Source organism: Micromys minutus, assembly GCF_963924665.1.
Source record: "Micromys minutus genome assembly, chromosome: 2".
Classification (NCBI taxonomy): domain Eukaryota; kingdom Metazoa; phylum Chordata; class Mammalia; order Rodentia; family Muridae; genus Micromys; species Micromys minutus.
In genome coordinates, this window is record NC_137971.1 from 58,747,371 (window position 1) to 58,770,937 (window position 23,567).

The window sequence follows — 23,567 nt, forward strand, 5'->3', positions numbered from 1 at the left end:
TAACATCCCTCCATGGCCTCTGCATCAGCTTCTGCTTCCTGACCCGCTTGAGTTCTAGTCCGACTTTCTTTTGTGATGAAAAGGAATGTGGAAGTGTAAGCTGAATAAACCCTTTCCATGCCAACTTGCTTCTTGGTCATGATGTCTTGTGCAGGAATAGAAACCCTGACCAAGACACCACCAAAAGCCAATTGGATGCTTGTGCTCTGGGCTGCCACTGGAGACTGAGGGCTGTATTGCTAAGGCAGGACATGCTGATCAAACTGACCTTTGCTGCTACTTGAAGCCATGAGAATATCAAGGCCCATTCTGCTGCTGGGCCATGTTTGGGTCCTGGTCAAAAGCTTACATTGCCCATGATCCAACCCACAAACAATATGGAGCATAAAAAGAAGGAAGACCAGGGTGTGGATGCTTCAGTCCTGCCTTGAGGGGCACAGTGGAATTTTTCCAGTGGTGCTCTACACCAAGTTTTCTTCAACTATTAAAAAAACAGAAGTAGAAGGATCATCCTCAAACCCAACAAAGCCTGTATCACTCAAATATTCACACTAGAAAAAGGTGTTGTCTACATTCAGGTCAAGTCACTTTGCAGTTATACCTCACTCTGAGCTATAACCAGGAATGTGTTTCCACAGCAATTCTTAAAGCAATTTAGTTGACAATGAAGATTAACCATCATAAATTGAAAAGAAGTGCATGTCTATTTGCTGTCCTTTAAAATATACAAACATGTAACTATTACATTCTCACATTTCTAATCATGAAAGAAAATTATATATATATAATTTTATAATTTTATATTTATATTAATTTTTATTATATTTAAATATTTAAAATATATTAATTTTATAAAATTATATATATATATATATATATATATAATCACACACACAAATATATATATGATTGTGGTTGGATAATCCTATCAATATATCTATAATCAGATTACAAGGAGTGATTTCATTCCTTCTGAATTTGTAAAGTATGGCCTATTTTAGAAAAGTTTCTATACACACACACACACACACACACACACACATAGTATTTTATTCCATATACACTCTCTCTATATATATGATATATATATATATATATATATATATATATATATATATATATAGTACTTTAGTCTTGGTTTTCAATGAAGCAGAATATAGAATTCTTAACAATATAGTAGTTTAGAATTTTTTAAACTTTATTTTAAAAAACAAAGATAAATGTACAGATTTTTAAGCATTTTTGCATACACATATGTATATATGTAACCATAATATAGGAAAAGAGGTTATTAATTTGAGGAGATAGGAGAGAAACTGGGAGGGGCTTTAGAAAAAAAAGGAAGATGTGATACAGTTCTATTTTAATTAAAATATATTCTTTTTTTTCTTTTTTCTTGATCTTCACACAGTCTGTGGGTTGTTTCTGGGGTGTTCAGGGCTTTCTGTAGTTTAGAATTTAATACATATAGTATTTTAGTCTTGGTCCTCAATAAAACCAAATTTATGATTCTTAATATATTATACTATTTATTTCCCTTTGGCCACCTAATTCTGGGTTATTTATTAACACAATGTATACAAAGCATCTCTACAAGCCATCAGGAACAATCTGAGAACTGGGTATTCATTCACATTTCTAGAGTGGCTGCTGAGTGGAATCCAGTGAGCCTTACTTAGCATCTGTTCAGGGTAGGAGTCCACAAGACGCTCCCCAGTCCCCACTTCCATTAAGAAACCTGAGAACCCAGTGTAATCCAGGGCAGATATTTTGAGACCTTAGACTGGAATTGGGGCCAGCAAACTACCAGACAACATGGACTATTGGAGCACCTGAGTCATACACGAGCCAAGGTGACACCCCCAGGTAGAATGTGCCACAAGTGCTCAAACCCGATCTCTTATCTCGGCAGATGGCTTTAGATATAGCGTGGGTGGAGACACCCAGGTTTTTTTTTGGAAGTAGTGGTGAACTGAGTGATCTTTTTGGGAACTGGGAACCCGGCTGTTTAGCATGTTCACTACAGGTCCTTGGGGTTCTTTTCAGCAGGCATTATGGATCTACTCAGTATTACCGTGCTGACTGAGCATAGAAACTTTCTGTATTCTAATCCTAATTTTGACGACCTTAACTATTTTTTTTTAATTAGATATTTTCTTTACTTACATTTCAAATGTTACCCCCTTTCCCGGTTTTCCCTCTGGAATCCCCCTATCCCATTCCCCTCCCTCTGCCTCTATGAGAGTGTTCCCCCACCTACCCACTCTCTCCCATCTCTTTGCCCTGGCATTCCCCTACACTGGGGTATCTAGCCTTTACAGAGCTGAGGACCTCTCCTCTGGTTGATGCCTGATAAGGCCATCCTCTGCTACATACGCTGCTGGAGCCATGGGTTCCTCCATGCGTACTCTTTGGTTGGTGGTCGACCTTAATTCTGTTCCTAGTAACCATAACCCTAACCTTTGTAGAAGGTGAGACTTTCATGCTTGTTCATGCACTTGTCTCCAAAACTGGACAATCACTGCTTAGAAGGCTTCACTCCGACTATCTCATTTAAATAGGATTTGTGTTTGGTGGTGATGGTGATGGAGGGCATGCTTTCTTCCTGCGCATGCGCAGCACTGGTCACGTGGTTCTCTAGTTTACCGCGCAGCATACTGCGCAGGTGCAGTGTTTAACAGCCTGGAAGCTGCTGTGGCAGCTGAGGAAGTGGAGGAGTATGGCCTCCAGACCGCGGCCGCTGGGTGTGGAGCCCGAAGGACCAGCAGATCTGCTCCACGGGCCTGAGGGGGCCAGAGGTAGTGACGGAAGGGTGCCTGGGTTGTCCTGGTGAACTGGCGGGTGAGCAGGCCGCCTGTCGAGGTCTGAGGAGATCCGCGAAGGTGGGCGCGAACCTCGGGCGGGCGCTGACTGGGATCGCTGACTGGGATCTTCGCTGAGGAGAAGCCAGCTTACTGTCTCCCTGTGTTGCCAGGCCTAGTGCGGGGTTGTTGTAGGTCACACACCTGTCACCTTCAGAGCGGGCCTGTACCCAAGCCCTGAGGCACCAGGCCTGAAGTCCAGAGACCCTACCTGAGCTGGAGTCGCCCTTTTGCTGTCCAGAACTTGATGCCGTCTCAGCGTCCCTGGCATGGGGGTGCTGGGACTGCATCCGAACAAAACTACCGTTCTCAGAACTTTTCTGCCCTTTTCTGTATATGGGCGGAAAGACGGTATTTTTATTGTGATAAACTTAAGTTTGTACAAAAGCACAGAGCAAGGTGGGGTTGCGCTGTGACTCTACTGCCTAGCTTTGATGTTTATGACTGTTGGTCAGTCTCCTTCCCATCACTCAGTCCTCTGTTTTATGACTGACCACCTCAGACAGCCATGTCACCCATTAATGTCCCAATATGTGTCTAGAGGACAAGTACTCCAAAAAAAAAATAACAGTTGCCACAGCTATACAATAGCACTAACAATTCCACAATCACATAAAGTATCTAGTTGCTTTTAAAAATCTATTATTATTTATTATTATTATTATTTATTTATAAAAGTAAGCATTTAATTGGGGGCTTGCTTACAGTTTCTTCAGGGTTAGTCCATTCGTATCATGGCAGGAATCATGGTAGTAGGCAGACCACTAGGCAGGCATAGTGCTAGAGCAGTAGCTGAGAGCTTATATCTTTTTTTTAAAAAAATATTTACTTATATATATATAATTTTACAGTCCAGCTGTTGCCCTTCCCCACCCCTGTTCCAAGTTTCTCATCCCATCCTCCTTCCCTCTGTCTCCTAGAGGAATGTCCCCCACCCCCGCTTCCCTTTTCTTGGGGCCTCAAGTTTCTTGAGGTTTAGGTGCATCTTCTCCCACTGAGGCCAGACCAGGCCCTCTTCTGCTATATATGTGCCAGGGGCTTTGGACCAAGCCCTGTATGCTGCTTTGGTTGGTGGCTCAGTCTCTGGGAGCTTCCTGGGATCTAGTTGAGACTATGGGAGACATACTTCCTATGGGATTGCCCTCCACTTCAGCTTCAGTCCAATGGTTAGGTATAAGTATCTATGTCTGTCTCAGTCAACTGCTGGTAGGGCCTCTCAGAGGACAGCCATGCCAGGCTCCTTTCTGTAAACACATCATAGCATCACTAAAAACTGTCAGGCCTTGGTGTACCCCCCCCCAATGGATCCCAAGTTGGGCCTGTCATTGGACTGTCTTTCTTTCATTCTCTTCTCCATTTTGGTCCCTGCAGTTCTTTTAGACAGGAATAATTCTGGGTCAGAAATTTTAACTGTGGGTTGGTAACCCCCCCCCCCCCAACTTGAGGCTCTGTCTATCTACTGGAGGTGGACTCTTCGAGTTCCCTATCCCCACTGTTGGACATTTCAGATAAGGTCATCCCTGTTGAGTCTTGAGAATCTCTCACATTCCAGGTCTCTGGTACTTTGTAGAGGGTCTCCTCACTTCCCACCCCCTGAGCTGCATATTTCTATTTATTCTCTTGGTTCTCTGGGCTTTTCTCCTGTCTTCTCCCATACCTAATCCTGTTCCCACTTTCTACTGCCCTCCCCTCTCCCATTCATATCCCTCCCTCCATCTGCCTCCTGTGATTATTTTTCCCCCTTCTAAGTGGGATCGAAGCATCCTTGGGCTCTTCTGCTTGTTAATCTTCTTGTAGGTATTCTGTACTTTTTGGCTAATATCCACTTATTAATGAGTACATACCATGCATGTCCTTTTGGATCTGAATTACCTCACTCAGAATGACATTTTCTAGTTCCATCCATTCGCCTGCAAAATTCATGATGTCCTCATTCTTAATAGCTGAGTAGTATTTCCTTGTGTAAATGAACCACATTTTCTGTATATGTTCCTCAGCTGAGGGACATCTGGGTTGTTTTCAGATTCTGGCTATTACAAATAATGCTGCTATGGACATGGTGGATCATGTGTCCTTGTGGTGTGGTGGGACATCTCTTGGGTATAATATGCCCAAGTGGTATAGCTGGGTCTTCAGGTAGATCTATTTTCACTTTTCTGAGGAACCACCAATTGATTTCCAGAATAGTTGTACCAGTTTGTTCTACCAGCAGTGGAGGAATGTTTCTTTTTCTCTACATCCTCACCAGCATCTGCTGTCACCAGAGTTTTTGATCCTAGTCATTCTGGTTGTTATAAGGTAGAATCTTAGGGTTGTTTTGATTTGTATTTCCCTGATGACTAAGGACTTGGACCATTTCTTTAAGTGCTTCTCAGCCATTTGAGATTCTTCAGTTGTGAATTCTCTGTTTAGCTCTGTACCACATTTTTAAATTGGTTTAATTGGGTTTTTGGAAGTTAATTTCTTGAGTTCTTTATATACTTTTGGTTATTAGCCTTCTATCAGATGTAGTGTTAATGATTTTTCTCAATCTGTAGCTTGCCGATTTGTCCTATTTACTATGTCCTTTGCCTTACAGAAACTTTCCAGTTTCATGAGGTCCCTTTTTATCAATTCTGAGCCATTGGAGTTCTGTTTAGGAAATTACCCCTGCCCCTGAGCCACCAATGAATTTGAGTCTCTTTCCTATTTCTCTTCTACTAGATTCAGTGTATCTGCTTTTATCTTGGAGTCCTTGTTCCAGTTGGATTTGAGCTTTGGGCAAGGTGACAGATATACAACTATTTTCAATTTTCTACATACTGCCTGATAGTTAGATCAGCACCATTTATTGAAGATGCTTCCTTTTTCCCACTGTATAGTTTTGGCTTCTTTGTCAAAGATCAAGTGTCCATAAGTGTGTGGTTTTATTTCTGGGTCTTCAATTCTATTCCATTAATCAGCCTGTCTGTCTCTGTACCATGTGTTTTTAAAAAATCACTATTGCTCTGTAATACAGCTTGAGGTCATGGGTGGTGATTCCCCCAGAAGTTTTTTTATTGTTGAGAATTATTTTTGCTATCCTGGGTTTTTTGTTTTTCAATATGAAATTGAGAATTGCTCTTTTCATGTCTTTGAAGAATTGTTTTGGAATTTTGATGGGGATTGCATTGAATCTGTAGATTCCTTTTGGTAGGATGGCTATTTTTTTTTTTTTAACTGTCTGAATCCTACCAATCCTAAAGAGCCTGGGAGATCTTTCCATCTTCTGAGGTCTTCCTCAATTTTTTCTTCAGAGACTTGAAGTTCTTGTTATATAGATCTTTAACTTGTTTGGTTAGAGTTACACCAAGATATTTTATATTATTTATGACTATTGTGAAGAGTGTTGTTTTCCTATTTTCTTTCTCAGCCCATTTATCATTTGTATAAAGGAAGGCTATATGTTTGAGTTAATTTTATATCTATTCACCTTGCTGAAGTTGTTTATTAGCTGAAGAAGTTTTCTGGTAGAATTTTTAGGGTCGCTTATGTATATTATCATATCATTTGCGAATAGTGATGCCTTGACTTTTTCTTTTCCAATTTGTATCCACTTGGTCTCCTTTTTTTTGTCTTAATTGCTCTAGCTAGAACTTCAAGATATGATATGATATGGATAGAATAGATATGGAGAGAGTGGGCAGCCCTGTCTTGTCCCTAATTTTAGTGAGATCGCTTCAAGTATATCTCCCTTTAATTTAATATTAGCTGTTGGTTTGATGTATATTGTTTTTATTATGTTTGGGTATAGGCCTTGAATTCGTGATCTCTCCAATACTTTTAACATGAAGGGATGTTGGATTTTCTCAAAGGCTTTTTTTTAGCATCTAATGAGAAGATCATGTGTTTTTTTTTTTTTCCTTTGAGTTTGTTTATATAGTAGATTACATTGATGGATTTTTGTATATTGAACCATCCCTGGATCCCTGATCATTTTGATATGTTCTTGAATTTGGTTTATAAAGATTTTATTTTTGCATTGATATTCATAAGTGAAATTGGTCTAAAGTTCTCTTTCTTCATTGGGTCTTTAGGTTGTTTGGGTATCAGAGTAACTGTGGAAAAGAAATTTATAGAATGAACTAGGTAGTGTTCCTTCTGTTTCTAGTTTGTGGACTAGTTTGAGGAGTGTTGGTATTAGGTCTTCTCTGAAGGTCTGGTAGAATTCTGCACTAAAAGCATGTGGCCCTGGGATTTTTTTTGGGTGTGAGGCTTTTTAGCAACTATTTCTATTTTCTTAGGGCTAATGGGACTGTTTAGATAGTTTACCTGATCTTGACTTAACTGTGGTATCTGTCTAGAAAATCATTCATTTCATCTAGATATGCCAGTTTTGTTTAGGCTTTTTCCTGATTCATCCCTAGCCATTTGCCTTTTTGAGATAGGATTTCTGTGATGCTCAAGAAGTACTTGACCTTGTGATGTAGGCTAAGTTGGACTTAAACTGTTGATTTTCCTGCCACTTTTTCTAAGTTTTAAGATTATAGGTAAACATCATCACACCTAGTACCCCCCTCTCTAGTAAAATCTACTAGGTGTTACTAGACCTAGCTTTGATAATATCAGCAGCACAAGAGAATTTAAGTATAGCACTGCCCTGGATCGGTAACACTGCTCTGGTTAGAGATCTCAGCTAATCTTTCATTATTTATTTATTTATAATAAGAAGGATCCACTACGAAAGCTGATGCTGAGTTTGAAATGTTTGGTTTTATTTCCACAGGGCAGAGTAGACCCACAGAGAAAATTGAAGACTTACTGGAAATGGTGGAAAAGTTGCAGAAAGGTCACGTGTCTCTTTTACCTATGAGATTTACTCCGAGGTTTGAAGTCAGGCAGATGCAGATTCAACTGCAAGCACTGCTATTTACAAAAATAAGAAATTATTTTACTCACATTAACTTTAAAACCTGAATTTGAATGTGTGTCTAGAGAGATAGCCCAGTAGTTAAGAGCACTAGCTACTCTTGCAGAGGACAGCTTTGTTTCTGTGCACTCACATGGTGTCTCACAACTCTTAGTAGGTCCAGTTCCAGAAGATCTGATGCCCTGTAGGCACTAGGCATGTGTGTGGTGCACACACACACACACACACACACACACACACACACACACACACATATGCAAGCAAAACATTCATACACACAAAATAAAATTAGATGCTTCTCAACATAAGTTTTAATTTTAAAAAAAATTTGTGTGTGCATATATGTATGTGTGTAGTACGCGTGATTAGACATACTATGTCACAGAATGTAATGAAGTCAGAGGCTAGCTTAAGTTCTCTCCTTTTCCTTTGTGGGTTCAAGGATTAAACTCAAATTGTCAGATTTGGTAGCAAGTGCGTCTACCCACTGAACTGTCCCATTGGCCCCTTACATTTTAGTTTTTGAACTAAAAAGGGAGCCCTGATGATTCAAAGTTATAGCAGCATGAGAGTGAACAGAAGGCAAAATGTTTTCCCAAAACCCTGGTCCAGGTCTCTTTCGACTCAACTGAAGTCTGTTAGATCAAGAGGTTTTACCCACAACCCTCTTCCATCTCACAGCCTGCCACCTCCTACTCGATCATATGTATCTTATTTCCTTGTCAGTTCCTCCTCAGGGCACCCTCCACTTTACCCAGAGAGTTTGAGCGCCTTCCTTTCTTCCTTGATGGAAGGCCCCCAAGACACTTTCCGGTATCTGAGAACCACTTCCTGACTTTTGCCTATACACCTTCCCACTTGCTTCATTTCTCTTGACTGAAGTTCCTACAGCCTGACTCACTATCTCTGTCGGTCTGTACCCTGTCCCCACAATCCTAGATTGAGACCGTAATATAGCACCTGTACGTAAGAGATGCTTAGGAGATTTTGTGAAGTAGAAGCTGCAGAATCCCAGATAGGCATACTCTGTCAACAGTGAGCTTCTTTTTTGCTTTGCAGTGGGACGTCTCGAGCCCCGGATTGAGGTCCTGATTAACCGCATTAATGAGGTTCAGCAAGGTGAGCTCAGTGATTGGCTGTTATCCAGGACCAGCTACATATTTTAACAGGCCAGGCCCAGTAAAGAGTAGAAGCACAGGGGTCCTTGTTAAAATGTCTGTAGTTGTTTCATGAGAGCGTAAGTGCAGAGCTTTTCTTCATGCAACTGCCAGAGTCATTTGCCTGTGAACACGGCCCTGCTGCAACCCGAATCTAGCAGGAAGAGCCAGGATTTAAAAAGCCTTGTTTCCTGCTTTCCAATCTAGGCCCCCGTGGGTTTTTTTTTTTTTTTTGGGATGAATATGAAACCTCATCATTTGTGCTTGGGGCTTTACTAACCAAATGTTTGTCCTACTCTTTGGTAAAGCAAAAAAGAAAGCCAGGGAAGAACTTGGAGAGGCCCAGACTGTCTGGGATAACCTGCAGAAGGAACTGGACTCATGTAAGTTAACTGAGAGCCACTTAAAATTTCTATGATGTCTTAGACTTCTCCTGCAGGCACTTAATATCCTCACCAGGGTCATGCCTCTTCATCTCTTCCAGCCTCATTTCTTTCAGCATTCCCATCTTCTACGAGAGTTGTGAAAATGCCTTTGAGGACATGTCTGCCCTGAGTCCTTTGCAGAGATGATCCTCCATATATTGCCACAGATAACACACGTTACTGCCCCACACCAGCAGCTGTGTATTATTGGAGAGGTCTTTCTCAGCCATCTCACATTACCTGATCACATGGCCTTTTTGATTGCTGTGGTTTTTCCCAGTCCTAATGATTGTCATACATGGTCACAGATACCTTTTGTGAAAATCAGGGCACATTGTGTTTACAGGAATCTGGGTACCCATAGTGGTGGGAACTATCTGTCTTCAAGGAAACTACATCTGGGTTAGGGTTACAGTTATACCTTGCCTCTTAAATGACTGACTGCCTTTGACATTTCTGTGTTTGATCTTTAATACCTGAATCTTTTCTAGTACATGAAGAGAAAGTACGTCTGAAGGATATCTTGAGCAGAAAGGAAGGTATTCCCATATGTCCCATTTCTGGGCTATGTGATAACATGTCTAAGCCCACTCTGTCTAGTAGCTTGAAACTTAACAACCTTGTGATGTTCTTATGTCTTTTACTGGACCCAGAAAATGTTAAAGTCCACTCAAGTGTCCACAGATTTGACATGATCTGTTTTGTTCCATCTGCCAAATTAGATGCCTTACCAATCACTCAGAGGACCCGTTGTTATCCTTACAGAGACCCTGAGGATTATGCAGCTGCACTGCCAGGAGAAGGAAAGTGAGGCACAGAGGTAAGATGGCATGCCTGTAACCTCCCACACCACCGCCATGTGAGACACAGGACTGCATGCAGAGGAACAGAATAGAAGTCCCCAGCCAGGAGAGTCATCCAAAGAACATGGCTGACTGTTGGTTTCCTTTCTAGGAAGCACAGCATGTTGCAGGAATGTAAAGATAGAATTTCTTTCCTGAACTCTCAGATTGACAATGAGAAGGCCAAACTAAGACAACTGAGGTAAACCTCAAGGCATGAGGCTTGGGCTGGGGATGTGCTATAGATACAGTGATGCCCTGGATGGCCAAGCATAGTCTTGGATGATCAAAGGGTGAAGGTAATCCTTGTGGAAGAGTGGACACAGAGTCCCTGGGTGCTGTATAGACTCAGGCCTTGACCAAGCTCTGTGGTAGCTCATGACCATTATGGCTCTGTGCTTGGCTCCTAGGTTGGATTTTGAAGAACATCTGGAGACTTTGATGAGTCAACATAAAGACACCTTGGAATTTCATGTGAGTCATATAATGCAATGCTACCTATTATACTTTGTCTCTATGCAAGCCTTGGTGATTCTGCTGTCACCATAAATCCAGCCTCTGGTGACCACTCTTGAAGTATTTGATGTCTTCATTATTGGTCATTCACATTCACTCCTGTTGCTGTGTCCATCCAGTGTTCTCTAGGTGCTGTGATAACAACAAATGGAGTCATCCATTGAGAGTGTTCATGGATGTGCATGGGGCTGTCCCAGACACAGCAGATATAACAGGATGTGCATGGGGCTGTCCCAGACACAGTAGAGATATCACAGGATGTGCACGGGGCTCTCCCAGACACAGTAGAGCTATCACAAGACAAATAGTTGACATTTCCCAGTGGGAATTCCCAGACACCCAGTAGGAAAATAGGCTGAATGTCAGAAGAGAAGGTCAGTGAGGAGGCCAGGAGGGGAGAAGAGAGGAAGAAATGCTGATAACTAAATCCCTAGAGACTGGCTCAGGACTGTAGGTTTGCAGAGTTTAGGGTTTCGAGTACTTTCCCTTGAACCTCTTTACAGGGTTCAAAGGTCCAAGGAGAGGAAATGGCAAGATCAGTGCCCCTGAGGCTATGCCAGGGTTGGCATACACCAAGGGGCAGTGTACTAGGAAGTGAAACTTACTGAGAGGAGAAATGATTAGATCTATACAGGCTTCTCTGAAGCACGAGGAAGCCAGGAGATCTGACAGATCTTGCTTGTGCCTCCCCACCCCAGAAGCCTGAACATCTGACAAAGGAGATGTGTGCTTTGGACAGCAGCAGTGAGCAGCTGCTCAAGGAAGGTGAGTTCAGGGCTGAAGGGTGGCTCTCACCTGCACCAACCTGCCCTTACCTGCTTATTGCTTCTCTCTGTAGAGAAACTGATCAAGGTAAAGCTTGAGGATGTGAAACATCGGCTGTGTGCCCTGTGTGGGCCTGAGGGTTCTTCCACCCTCACTGAGGGACTCTTCCTCCGAAGCCATGAGGCAGCTGCAGCAATGTAAGATGCAGGGTGGGGCAGGAGAAGGAAATGCCCAGCACTGACTCCTTTTCACACTATCAGGCAGATGTTCAAGGACGAGAACAAGAAAGCTGAGGAGCTCCTAGAGGCTGCAGCTCAGCAGCACCAGCAGCTGCAGCAGAGGTGCTACGAGCTGCAGCAGAAACGGCAGAGGTGGGCACGGAGCTCCTGTGTCCCCATTTCTCCCAGGAGGAAGAATGTCAGCTGCCTCCCCTGTTCTGCCCTTATGTCCTTCACACTTTCTAATTGTCCCATTTCCATTCTCTTGGTTCTCTTCCTTAACAGGCTGAAAGAAGAACTGGAGAAGCATGGAGTACAGATCCTTGTTCAAGTTCAGAGTGAACAAAATGAAGAGGACAGCTCATGGAGGACGGTAAATCCGGGAGCAGAAGGGAAAGGAAACAAGTGGTATTCTCCAGAGTATAGTCTGTGGAAAAGGGCATTCCTGCAGGAGACACAGCTGAGGCAGAGGTGTACCTTATGGTAGCATTGGCATAGAAAGGTGGAAGGGGGGTGGTTGGAGCAGGGAAAAATGCCTGGGCCTTTACCTCCTACAGGCCAGTCCTAAGCCCTTAGAAGTCCATGAGGAGACAGTCCAAGAGCACCCATCAAGCAGGACCTAATATTCTCCTTGGCCTGGAAGATGGCGTATTAACTCTAAACATCGAATGGAGACATTTTGTGTAGTTTGCTTCATCTGAGTATGTGCTGGGTGGAAGAATGGGTGTTGGGGCCAAGCCCCTTCAACTCTTTAAACCTGGAGATGTTCTGGCTCAATTTGATTGTCAACTGGCTTAGGGTCCACACTGCAGGCCCTTAGTAAATGCTTTCCCTGTTTCTTGCTCACCACTAGTATCTGGAATACTCTTCTACTTTTGGACAGAAGGATGAAGATCTGGACCTTCTCACAGGATCTGAAGCCTCTTTGTAATTTAGTTCTCTCATGTAGGCCCAGTATAGCATAAACTTTGAAACAAAAGGAAGATATATCACCAACTCTTAATTCTTGCTATAAACCTCCTCATCCTTCAAGCAAAATAAATGTAATTTGAGTCTGCATGTGGTCTATATTGTTTGTGAGCAGCCCCAAACTGTTGCCAGGACCCTAAACTAAAAATGGAAGGGAGGACATAAATGGGCAGACCTTCCCCATCCATCGTTGGTTCTATTGGGTTCCTGTTTGGTTGTCATTTGTCTGTGGTTTTCCTGGTAAGATGCAAATGAATGTATAGGGGACAAAAGAAAGACACTATCAATTCAATCAGTGGGTAAGTGAATTAGCAGAGTGATTTACAGGAGCATGGATGAGTCAGAGGCAGCTGTACCTTTCTAAATTCTGCCTCAGTCAAGTTTTTGTCATCTTATAGAATGTAACATTTGGGAATTTAGTGGAATCCTAGAAGAGGATTTTGTAAGGGTCTCCTGAGGATCTTTTGATATTTCCCTTCCATGCATAAGTGAATGCTAACAGCCTCATAGACCTTGGTGTCTTCGGTGTAGCTTACTTCATTGCCATGGTTCAGGGACAAAGTTTTCTATAGGTTGCCACAGTGAATGTATTTTCAAGATGGCATGGGCATGCCAAGCTTGGAAGAATTATGTACACTGAAAGCAATAGTAAATTCCTTAAGGCCACACTGATTCTTCTAAAGAACTGTACTCTTGTTATTTGTTTCTTTGTTTTGAGACAGAGTCTTATTTTTAGTCCTGGATGGTTTGGAATTTGCTATGTAGACTATGCTGGCCTCAGACTCACAGAGATCTATCTGCCTACCTATGCCTCCTGAGTGCTGGGTTTAAAGATGTGTGTCACCATGCTCTTTTGCAACTGTATCTGTGAAGTTAATGATCTTTCCTGGAAAAGACAACCAGGCTTGAGCCATCTCAAGCTTTACCACTGAGAGACCATAGTTGGTGACTCTGCTGACCAGGTGTCAACCTTAGACAGTAGCCAGATAACGCTACAATTAGTTAATGGCCCTTATAGCTACATACATCCTATCTCTCCCTGTCACTTAAGAATTTTTGTTAATGTTAATCTATGAAGCTGAAACATCTCTGCCCCAAAGCAAATTTTAAAGTTACACTTTTTCCCCCCCTGGAAGCAATCTTGCCACTGTGGAGCTATGATGATCTAAACACCTTCAGTGGGGCCACTGTTGTGGTGTCTGCTAACTTTGGGTTTCAGTAGTATCTCACAGTAGATGAGCTGGAAAGTAGGGTCACATTGTAATTTCAAGAACCTATGGGCAGATAACTAGAACGCACCCATTGGCATATGCAAGCAGGTTATTATGAGCAGTCAGGGACAGATGAATTGGAAGATGTCACACTACTGGCTGTGAGATGCTACTTACTCAGTGGGGAACTTTCACATGGGCAAGGGGACAAGGCTTTCATTAAATCCACAACTAGTACATTTCATCGAGATTGTATTTTCTGTTTTATTATAGAAACTCTGTATGCTTGGAATTTTTTTTAAAGAGTCATATTTTTAAGGAAAAACAGTGGGCAGCTATAGCAAGAAGTTTCCAGGTCTCATGAACGGGGAATGACACAGAGTTTAAATTCGGGTGGGATACTGCCAAAGCCAATTGCAACGGGACTGAGGTCGATATCCTTAGGGTCAACCAGAGACTTCAGATTAAAATGCTGCAGAATAGCAGACAAGAGCAGAAACAGTTCCATGCGGGCCAGGCCTTCTCCAACACACACACGCTTTCCTAGAAAGGACAACAGTGTTGATGAGGTGCTGAGGGACCCTTACAAAGCTAACATTGGTAACATCGAGAGTTGGGGTGTGGGAAGAGGCTTCAGGCACACCACCTGAGCCAGATTCACCATCCCTGCCCATTGGTCCCCAAACACCAGTGGAAACACCAGTGGTTGTATGTTGGAGAACAAGAATGTCAGTGACACTGACTCAGGAACCAGCTACTGACACCATTCACTGAGAACTCTACTGCATAAACAAGTGGTACTTGAGGGAAATGGACCCTCACCAGCCATAACTTCAGGAAGGTAAAAATAGGCTGTTAAAGTTATCAGACTGGCTGTGGGATCTTCCTTTACAGGAACCCTAGGTGAAGCCCTGGGGAGGTCTGGATGCTTCCTAAGAAGAGTCCAGGTAGCTAAAGAACAGAGTTTAGTAATTTTTATTGAAACTTATGAAGAATTAGGTAATAAAGTTTTGAGAACTTTTTACTGAGTCTAGTTGGAGTAGAAATAGCAGAAAAATTAATTAGAAAACTATGTCCATTCTGTGATAATTCCAGAACTCTAATTTCCTGGACTCCTTGTGAAAGATGCCATTTGGCTTCTCTGAACGGGGAGAAATGTACTTGGGTTATGTTACAAGGGCATGATGGGGTTGGGATGGTAGACCTCACCTGGGATTGAAGAAGACAGTTTCCCAGGGAGGGCATCTCTCCTGAACCCTGCTTACCTGCAGAAAATGCTTTGAAATAGTCACTGTACTTGAACTTCCCATTTTCATTTAGAAAATGCTCAGGTTTAAACTTCTCTGGATCTGGAAACTCCTGGCTGTCATATAAAAGGGAGTCCAGAGTTGGAATCACAACTGTACCCTGGAAGAAGTAGAAGTTTCTATCAGTCAAGTTAACAAAACACAGACTTTATCTGAAAGACCCTTGTTAAGAGGGCTATTGGAATTTTACATATGTATGCTAGCATATTTTTTAATTTACAGTGTTGTTTATTTAAGGACTACTTAGGAAAAGAGACAGGGATTAGATCATGTCTAAATGAAAAGGAAATTCCTATGACTTTCATAGGGTGGGTCCCAGGCTGGGTTGTGCTGCCTTGGGATCTCAGTTTTAGAGTGACCCACAAGTCCTCTGGATTAGTTGAGATGTCATTTTCCATTTCATTTCTTTGGTCATGAGGTTATTGGGGTGACTTTGGGCGAAGCATTCTACAGGGCAAGAATGAATGCTGGCTTGATTCCCACATCCAACCATATATGTTGGTCTTGAGTCTCTATCCTGAAGGGCAGCCTAGGTGATAAACCAACAGGACAATGCCCATGGAGTGCTTTCCAACTCATGCCTTACCTTGGGGATGACATAGCCTTGGAACACTGTATCTCGGGTTGCTTCATGGGGCAGGTTGGAAGGAACAAGATTGATGAATCTCTGGATCTCATGCACCACAGCATCCATGTAGGGCATATCCATTCTGTCTCTGACAGCAGGGGCACGGCTTGGCCCAATAACCCTGTCAATTTCTTCATGAAGTTTCTCTGCCAAGATACGAATTAGGTCAATCTTAAGGGTTAATTCCAGAATTGATGTCTTTGTACCTATATCTATGATCAATTCCATTTACCTGTTCATCTATCTACCCTTGTAATCCGCTCACTTTTCCATCCACTTACCTAATTATTTACCCACCAGTATAGTACCCTCTACACTCTTACTCACCTCCTCATCAACTGTCCAATACATCCATCCAATGATCCCTCAACAGCCCCATTCACCTTCATATCTAATTATTCTTCCATACATCTGCCAAGCTACCCATTATATGTTTATGGAGAACTTAACCTGCACTTATAATCCCCAAGTACTTTGAATGGTTATATCATTTCCTTGCAAGTGTCAGTGAAAGTTAAGACCTGTGAGATTATTCACAGTTGACAGAAAGTTTGGGCATTGTATTGGCTGGTTTTGAGTCAATGACACAAGCTGGAGTTATTACAGAGAAAGGAGCCTCAGTTGAGGAAATGCCTCCATGAGATCCAGCTGTAAGGCATTTTCTCAACTAGTGATCAAGAGGGGAGGACCCAGCCCATTGTGGGTGGTTTGATCCCTGGGCTGGTAGACCTGGTTCTATAAGAAAGCAAACTGAGCAAGTCAGGGGAAGCAAGCCAGAAACATTCCCTCCATGGCCTCTGCATCAGCTTCTGCTTCCTGACCTGCTTGGGTTCCAGTCCTGACTTCCTTTGGTGATGAACAGTGATATGGAAGTGTAAGCTGAATAAACCCTTTCCTCCCCAATTTGCTTCTTGGTCATGATGTTTTGTGCAGGAATAGAAACCCTGACTAAGACAGGCATCTACTGTCATAGTTGGTTATAGTTTTTCCACTTCTCTTTATAGCCATATAATGTTTCATTTTTTAAATAGCTTCAAAGCAAATATCACAAAATGTCAATAGATGTTCAGTTTGAGAATCAATATATAGGTGCCTATCACATTTACTTACTCCTTGACTATTTTAGAAATTCATTATATCAATAACTTAAAACATTTAAAAATGTATGTTTCTCTAGCACAGTAATAAAAGTTCTAACTACCGTAATTTGTATATTTCTCTCCTTGGACTTTAGTTACCTTCAATTTTTTTCTTTTTTGTGTGGTATGGAAAATCACAGGCATTGCTGACAGGAAGGCCAGAGCTCAGATCTTGGCCCTGGACTAGACAGACATACAACCATGTTCTTGGGAAATATTAATTTGTATGCAGTAGCTGCCTAGATCCATGCTCAGCTCAGAGAATTCAGACCTTTGAGCACCTTCACCTTAGGTTGTCAGCCCCCTCAGTTTCTCTACTAATGGTGAGCCCCAGTGACTTATTTGTAGGTGTTATCACACTTCCTCTATCTAGTAAGTGTGTGTATGCCCCTTTGCACTCCGGTTTAAGGTCCCTGTGCCTACTTCAGGCACTGAATTCGTCCTGTCCAGACTGTGCTTTCAAAGCCTTGACAAGGAAGTGAAATGTATTTAGGACAGCCTCAATTGCTTCTCTTTCAGTTTCCACTTCAGAGCCTTCTGGGGTAAGATGCTCTGGGATGACTCCAGCTTGGCTCGTATTCCTGTCAGCCTATGAATCCAGAAAATGTTTCTCAGGGGAAATTGGAACATTATTTTCTTCATCAGAAATTATTTACAGAGCATAGACTCATTCCCCTTTCCATTTCAGCCTGGGCCATAACCATCCCAGGGGAGTGTGCTGAGGACCGCCCAATCTTGAGGAATCTAGGTCCTGGCACATACAAGGTCATGTGCTTTTAAAGAAGTTCATTTAGATACTGGGGCACTGAAGGTAAGTATGCAGCCACAGAATGACAGCTGAGGCCTGAATTGCACAGGGTGACCCTGACAGGTCTCAGCTGCGACACATGGGAGTTTGGCTTCTTATTCATGTACCTTCAATTTCTGGGTATTTCATGAGAATCAGGAGCCCATATCTCAGTGTTGTGCTGGTGGTCTCTGTTCCTGCAAAGAACAGGTCGGCCAAAGTCACAGAAATATTTTCCATTGTGTACATGGGTTCTTGGCTGTGTTTTTCCTGTGAGGTTGGAGACAAATAGGGACCTGGTAAGATCTCTTTAGGTGTAAGAAAATGATGCCCATTGGTCTTTATCAGGGAGGGACCAGCTTTTGTCAGACCCCCTGTACTATCGGGAAACAGTTCTTTCTGCCTCATGATGAGGGAAATTGATGTTTCCAGGAAATAGCAAAGCACAAGAAGGAGTTTCTTAACCAGGCCACAGCATCTTGCCTTGGTCAGTAGTGCCAGGGTTATCTGATAATGATAATGACCTAAGCTGTAGGTTCACCTCAGCTAGGCTAGGCTCAGCCTCTTTGCAGGCCCAAGACTATGCTTTTTGGACCAGGGGCAGGAAGAGGCTGAGCTGATGGCAATTTCTCAAGTGGAAATTATCTAGAGGAAATTAATGTAGGATTTTACATGTTTTCAAGCCATTACAGCAAGAAAGCAAGGGATAGGGCATGCAAGAGGCTTAGAGGCTGCTGGAAAATGAAAGTCGGGAGGCTTCTGGAAGTTAAAAAAAAATTGATTAATAAATACCAAAAGATATGCTGAAGTTTTCTCAGATAAGACTAGATTTCTCAAACAGTTGCAGTTCATCTTGGCCCAGAGGATGCTGAACAGAGGGCCTCTGCCATCCAAAAGTGACCAGAGAGGAGAATGGTGGCCATGCCGAAGCCAAGTGTGTTTACGACAAACCATTGTGCTCAGTGTGAACCCCAGAGAGTGGGTCATAGTGTAAGACCTGGATCCACTCTGCCCACCCCAGCCCGCCTCGTTCTGTACCTTCTCCATCTCTATGAGGAGACAGTCAGTCACATCCCGGGCATAGCTGATGTCCAGTGACTGAAGGTGTTCCTTGGCTTTCTCAAGTGTGTACTCTTTTATTTCAGACACATTTTTCATGACTTTTCTATGGCTTCCAGGTAGGTATCGTAGATAATCCGAAAAGTTATTGTAAAGCTAAGGAGAACAAAACTATGTAAGTGATAGGAACCTCCAAAGGGGGAAAAAAAGAAAGAAACTTATGGTTGTCTTTATCATACTATTCAGAATATTGGGTCCAATGGCATCTTTTGGAGGTGCTATACTCCAAGTAGTCAAATGCCTTCCTGTATGTTTTTGTAGTTTGATTTTCTAGACCTGTCCCTTTCACACAACCTGAATTTTACCTCTCCTTCTAATGGAAACAATGTGACTGAAGGTTTATGGAAAAGGAGGAGCATGGTCACCTGGATCCAGGGAGTACTCAACAGGTAGAAGTTTTCATTGAACAAACTCATGAGCCTCAGACACTTCTTGTCATTGTAATCAAAACGTTTGTGGAAGAGGATATCCGCAATGACATTGCAGGGTGCGCAGCCAATCAGAAAAGTGGGGTCAAAAGGCTGGCCTGGAAAATAGGTAGAGTGTGAGCACCTCACCATGGCTTTCCCTAGCCACTCAGTCTTCCATAAGCTCGCACTGAGGACACAGCGAATGTGTGAGCATCCAAGTATCTTTACTTTTCACTGTTACTTAGGCAACAACAGTCATGCTTGGAAGCCTCCTTTGCTCTCCTAGAAAGAGCTGGAACTCAAATTGAGAAGGCAGTGCCAGGGGACCTCCTCCTCCCCCAGGGTTCCTTTAGCTGCCAACTGCCTCCAGGTTGTTCAGTGTCCTTTGGAGTCTAGCCACAATTTTCCCAGACTGCTGAGATACTAACCTTTGGTCTTTTTGAGCTCTTCCACCAGGAAGTGTGCCTCCCTTTGGATGCGGGCCTCATTACCCTGTTTCCCCATTCCCCAATCTCGGAGGATGCTTAGGGAAAACCTCCGAACATCCTTCCATGTGGGTCCATTATTGAAAATAATCCCTAAGAAAAAGGGACCAACAGAGGTTACTATACTGAATTCTTGGAGAAGCAGGGAAGGAGGGGAAATGGTCTTTGGTGTAATGTGATTTATGGTGTGTGCCTGGCCCTTTAAAGGACTCCCAGTTGCTAGACCCTATGACCTGCAGTGTCCAGTTGACTCTTGGACTTCTGGGAAGAAGAGAGCATATAAAATGCCAGCAGATGCGGAGAGAAGGGATTTAGGGGGCCAGGTGGTAAAAGAGTATGGTCAGGGTCAAGAGTTAGTGAAGACACTTTGCTGCAGAAAGAAAGAAGATCCAGTAGGGGTTGCAGAAGAAGCTGAGTTGAGCCAGACAAGATATTGTTAGGGGACAGTTGAAAGTGAATTGGGCTAGCAGAGCTAGAAGCTGAGACAGGAGAAGCTGAGCTGAGCAGATAGGTTAGAACAGTTGTTATAGTTCAGAACTGCGGGTATTGGAAACACTGGGAAGGGTTGTTAGAACAGATTGTTGGGGACTTGAGGGAGGAATGGTGAGGTGAAACCTTTGAAGTGGCTGGGCTGGAAACTGGGAGGAGGACTGTAAGAGAAGTGGATGCTATTTGCAGGAAAAGGAGACATTAACAAAGTCATAAAGAAAGGCTAAGCTTGGGTCCTGGGTGGGATGTACAGGTTCAGAGGAAGCTCAAGTAAAGGGAGCTGACAGCCTGTGCTTCAGAGTTGTTTCTTCTGAATAGTTTTCTTTGACTTTCTACTTTGCTCTGAATTTTTACCATGCTAAATAAACAAACTGCAGGCAGATACTCTAAAAACGGACTCTCCTCTTTCTGCCTACTAATAGAATTCTTAACCTCCACAGCATAAGCCCTTCAACTTGAGGCTTTATGGTTTCATCTTTTACTAAAATCTAAAGGTAAGAAGATTTCCCAGTTCAGAGACGTTGGTCCATTGCCTGAGCCAGGCTAAAGGGCACATCCAGGTTTGTGCCCTTCCCAGCAGGTCCTTGTCACCTTGCTTGGTCCTTCTTCAATCAGTAACTCCTATATTGAGGACAAGGACTGAGACAGTTACTTCTGTCCCCCCACCAGACTGTACAGAAATCCACACTATTGATTAGGGAATATCAAATGCTTGAGGTCAAACAGTTTTGGAAACACAGACTGGGAAACCAAGCCAGACACAGAGGATAAGACGTAAAGCTGGCTGTGATTTGCTCTAAAATCTCACACAAAAGGAAAGAGCTTTGTAGACATTTATCACCATTGCTGACTCAGGCAGAAACATAGGGCATCTTATCTCTCATTTGCTTTGGGATACCTGGAGTGAAAAAACAAAAAAGGAAGAAGGTACAGAAGGTGGAGGCTGGGCAGGCAGGTGGCACCAGTGAGTTGGGAGTAGCTCTGTTTCTGGGTGCCCACACTCAGTAAAATATGGAGCTGTGAAAACAGAAAAATTAGCCTGCATTCCCATCTGCAAGGGAGAATAGGTGAGCAAGATTCAGAACAGAGCAGCCCCCCCGCCCCCCGCAGCTATAATAGAGGAAAGCAAATACCAACCAGAGGGCCAGGCAGGGGTAGGTTAGTGAACAGACTTGGGTGCATGGAACTAGCTGTGGCTCAGAGACAGTTGAGGTCGAGTGGAAAGAGTCCCAGAAGTGTAGAAAAGCACAGGGTCCGAGGAGGAATCCTCTGGGGGAGACTGCCTGGGTTCAGAAACAACCCATCTGCCATGCTCTCTAAGTCGATCAGGACTATGATGAGGGTGGGGGTCTGGAGGTGTCACTGGGTTCACAGTGCCTGCTCTGTACAACCTCAGAGCAGCTTTCGTGCTCAGACCTCTCTGAGCCTTTTGCCTTTGTCTTCATTCCATAGCTGTCACTAAGATTCGGAGGGTCAAATGGTTCCCATATTACTCTCTGTTAGTTTGCCAGCTTACCCTTGTTCCTGTACTCCTGGAACACAGGAATGTCCCCGCGGCCAGAGAACTCATTCTTGTGGTTCAGAAGCACCTCCTTGACAGCCTTGTAGCCATGCAGGACCACGATGCGCCTTGAGCCTAGGTGCAGTGTGAACACTGGCCCATAGCGCTTTGCCAACTGCAGGGACCAAAGCACAGAAGACAGACAGGACCCAGCCTGCGTTAGATAGACTGTATCTGCTGCATTGTTCCTGTTCTTTACAGAGAGTTACAGGGACTTGGGGGGACGTATTTTGTCTTGTCTGATATGGGAATACTCTTTCCACCTTAAGTTGCTGGGTTTTCGGGGGACCTTTCCTTTTATCTAGACATGATTCTCTTCTCTGCCTGTTTAATCAATGCCAACACTCATCACCCTCTCGTTTGCCTCTAAGGTTAAGGCTCTACCTTACCTGGTAGTACAAGCTAACTTGAAGTCAATGCTCCTGAAGCCTGTAGCTACCCTGCCATGTTCAAAGATAACCCTTAACAAACACCATGCATCAATTCCATGCCTGGGAGCACTTTGGGGTTGGTTGGGTCATGCAGTGTTCACAGCATTAGCACAAGGCAGAGGCTGTCATTCTGGTGAATCACAGTTGGCTCAGTATCTTTCTTTTCAGTCTGTTCTTTGACACAGGTTGATACCAGCCAGGGGTACAGCTTTTGTATCAGTTGGCACAGAATGGTACCAGCAGTATCAGTATCTCATAGTCATTTCAACCACACAGCCTCTGAGCCTGCACAGCCCTAGTCACTGTGAGTGTTCCATGCCCAAGATGGACTGAACTGTCAATTCAGTAACATGGTAATCTGTCTGTCATTGGATAACAACAGACAATGAGTTTGATCTACACACATTACATCTAATCTCTAACCTGTTTTCTTAACGCAGCAATGCTTTCCTTACCTTGGTGAAAGACTTGGGGATATCTTTCAAATCCAGCTGAAGAACGTTCCCTAAGATAGGAAGAGGGAAAGGTCCCGGGGGCAGGTTCCAACTGCTATAGATCTGCTTCCAGATGGACACAACGAGGAGGGTGACCATCCACACCAGCAAGGTAATGGTGATGCCGAGAACAGCCATGGTGCCGCTGGGGCTCCACTGTAAACTTGTAGGAATTTCCTGAGGAGAAACAAGAATTTTATAATGTGTCATTGAGAAGGAGGGTGGCTCATCAGCCAATAACCACACTTCTCTCTTGGTCTAAGATACTGGTTTATTATTAGCTGCAGCTGGCTATCATTTCAAAGGCTGAACTTTGGAGCCACTGCCTCTTAGAAGTTGCATCTACTGATCTGACATGGATGAGGCTGGGCTCTGACAATACTCTGGTTGCTGGCACCTGTCAAGAGTGCTGGTGAGTACATGCAGGAATGCCTCACCAACTCATAGGTCGGTCCTGGGGGTGGGAGGCTGTCCTCCCCTATGGCACTGGTCAGCATAGTGGGCATGCATTCAGATTGTGTTTGCGTGTGTTTGTTTGCTGGGGAAAGGTTTTTGCAAGGCACTACCAACCATTTACTGCTTATTCCAGCCCAAAGACAGCACTAGGCTGCAAACATTTAACTTCTGATCTGGCGCCACAGCACGGATGGTCTGTTTGGAAAATGAGGGCAGAACAGGAGGTCTCTATTTTTGGATCCCATTTCATGTCAAAGCAACCAGAAAATTCCATGGAGGAAAAAAAGGAGCAGTAAATAAAATTGATCGGCTTTGAGATATTCCGAGTGCATGTGTATGCTAATATTTTCACTGCCAAGGACCAAACCCAGGGTCTTGCACATGCTAGGCAGGTGCACCTAAAAGGTAT

General features: G+C 43.4%; 2 protein-coding genes across 2 annotated transcripts; one reads left to right on the top strand and one right to left on the bottom strand.

Moving 5' to 3' along the window:
* Nucleotides 1-2,719: 2,719 nt before the first annotated feature.
* SYCE1 (synaptonemal complex central element protein 1) lies at nt 2,720-12,295 on the top strand (the record flags this gene model as incomplete). The annotated part of the gene is made up of 13 exons (XM_080912532.1): nt 2,720-2,798; nt 7,606-7,668; nt 8,809-8,868; nt 9,215-9,289; nt 9,823-9,870; nt 10,097-10,151; nt 10,286-10,375; nt 10,584-10,647; nt 11,388-11,454; nt 11,528-11,651; nt 11,715-11,825; nt 11,958-12,045; nt 12,230-12,295. 13 exons carry the CDS (start codon nt 2,720-2,722, stop codon nt 12,293-12,295), a joined length of 990 nt encoding a protein of 329 aa, XP_080768658.1.
* A 1,915-nt stretch (nt 12,296-14,210) lies between these two features.
* On the bottom strand, nt 14,211-22,840 carry CYP2E1 (cytochrome P450 family 2 subfamily E member 1; the record flags this gene model as incomplete). The annotated part of the gene is made up of 9 exons (XM_080911397.1): nt 14,211-14,395; nt 15,118-15,259; nt 15,746-15,933; nt 17,842-17,983; nt 18,752-18,928; nt 19,198-19,358; nt 19,671-19,820; nt 21,733-21,892; nt 22,664-22,840. 9 exons carry the CDS (start codon nt 22,838-22,840, stop codon nt 14,211-14,213), a joined length of 1,482 nt encoding a protein of 493 aa, XP_080767523.1.
* Between the last annotated feature and the right edge of the window lie 727 nt (nt 22,841-23,567).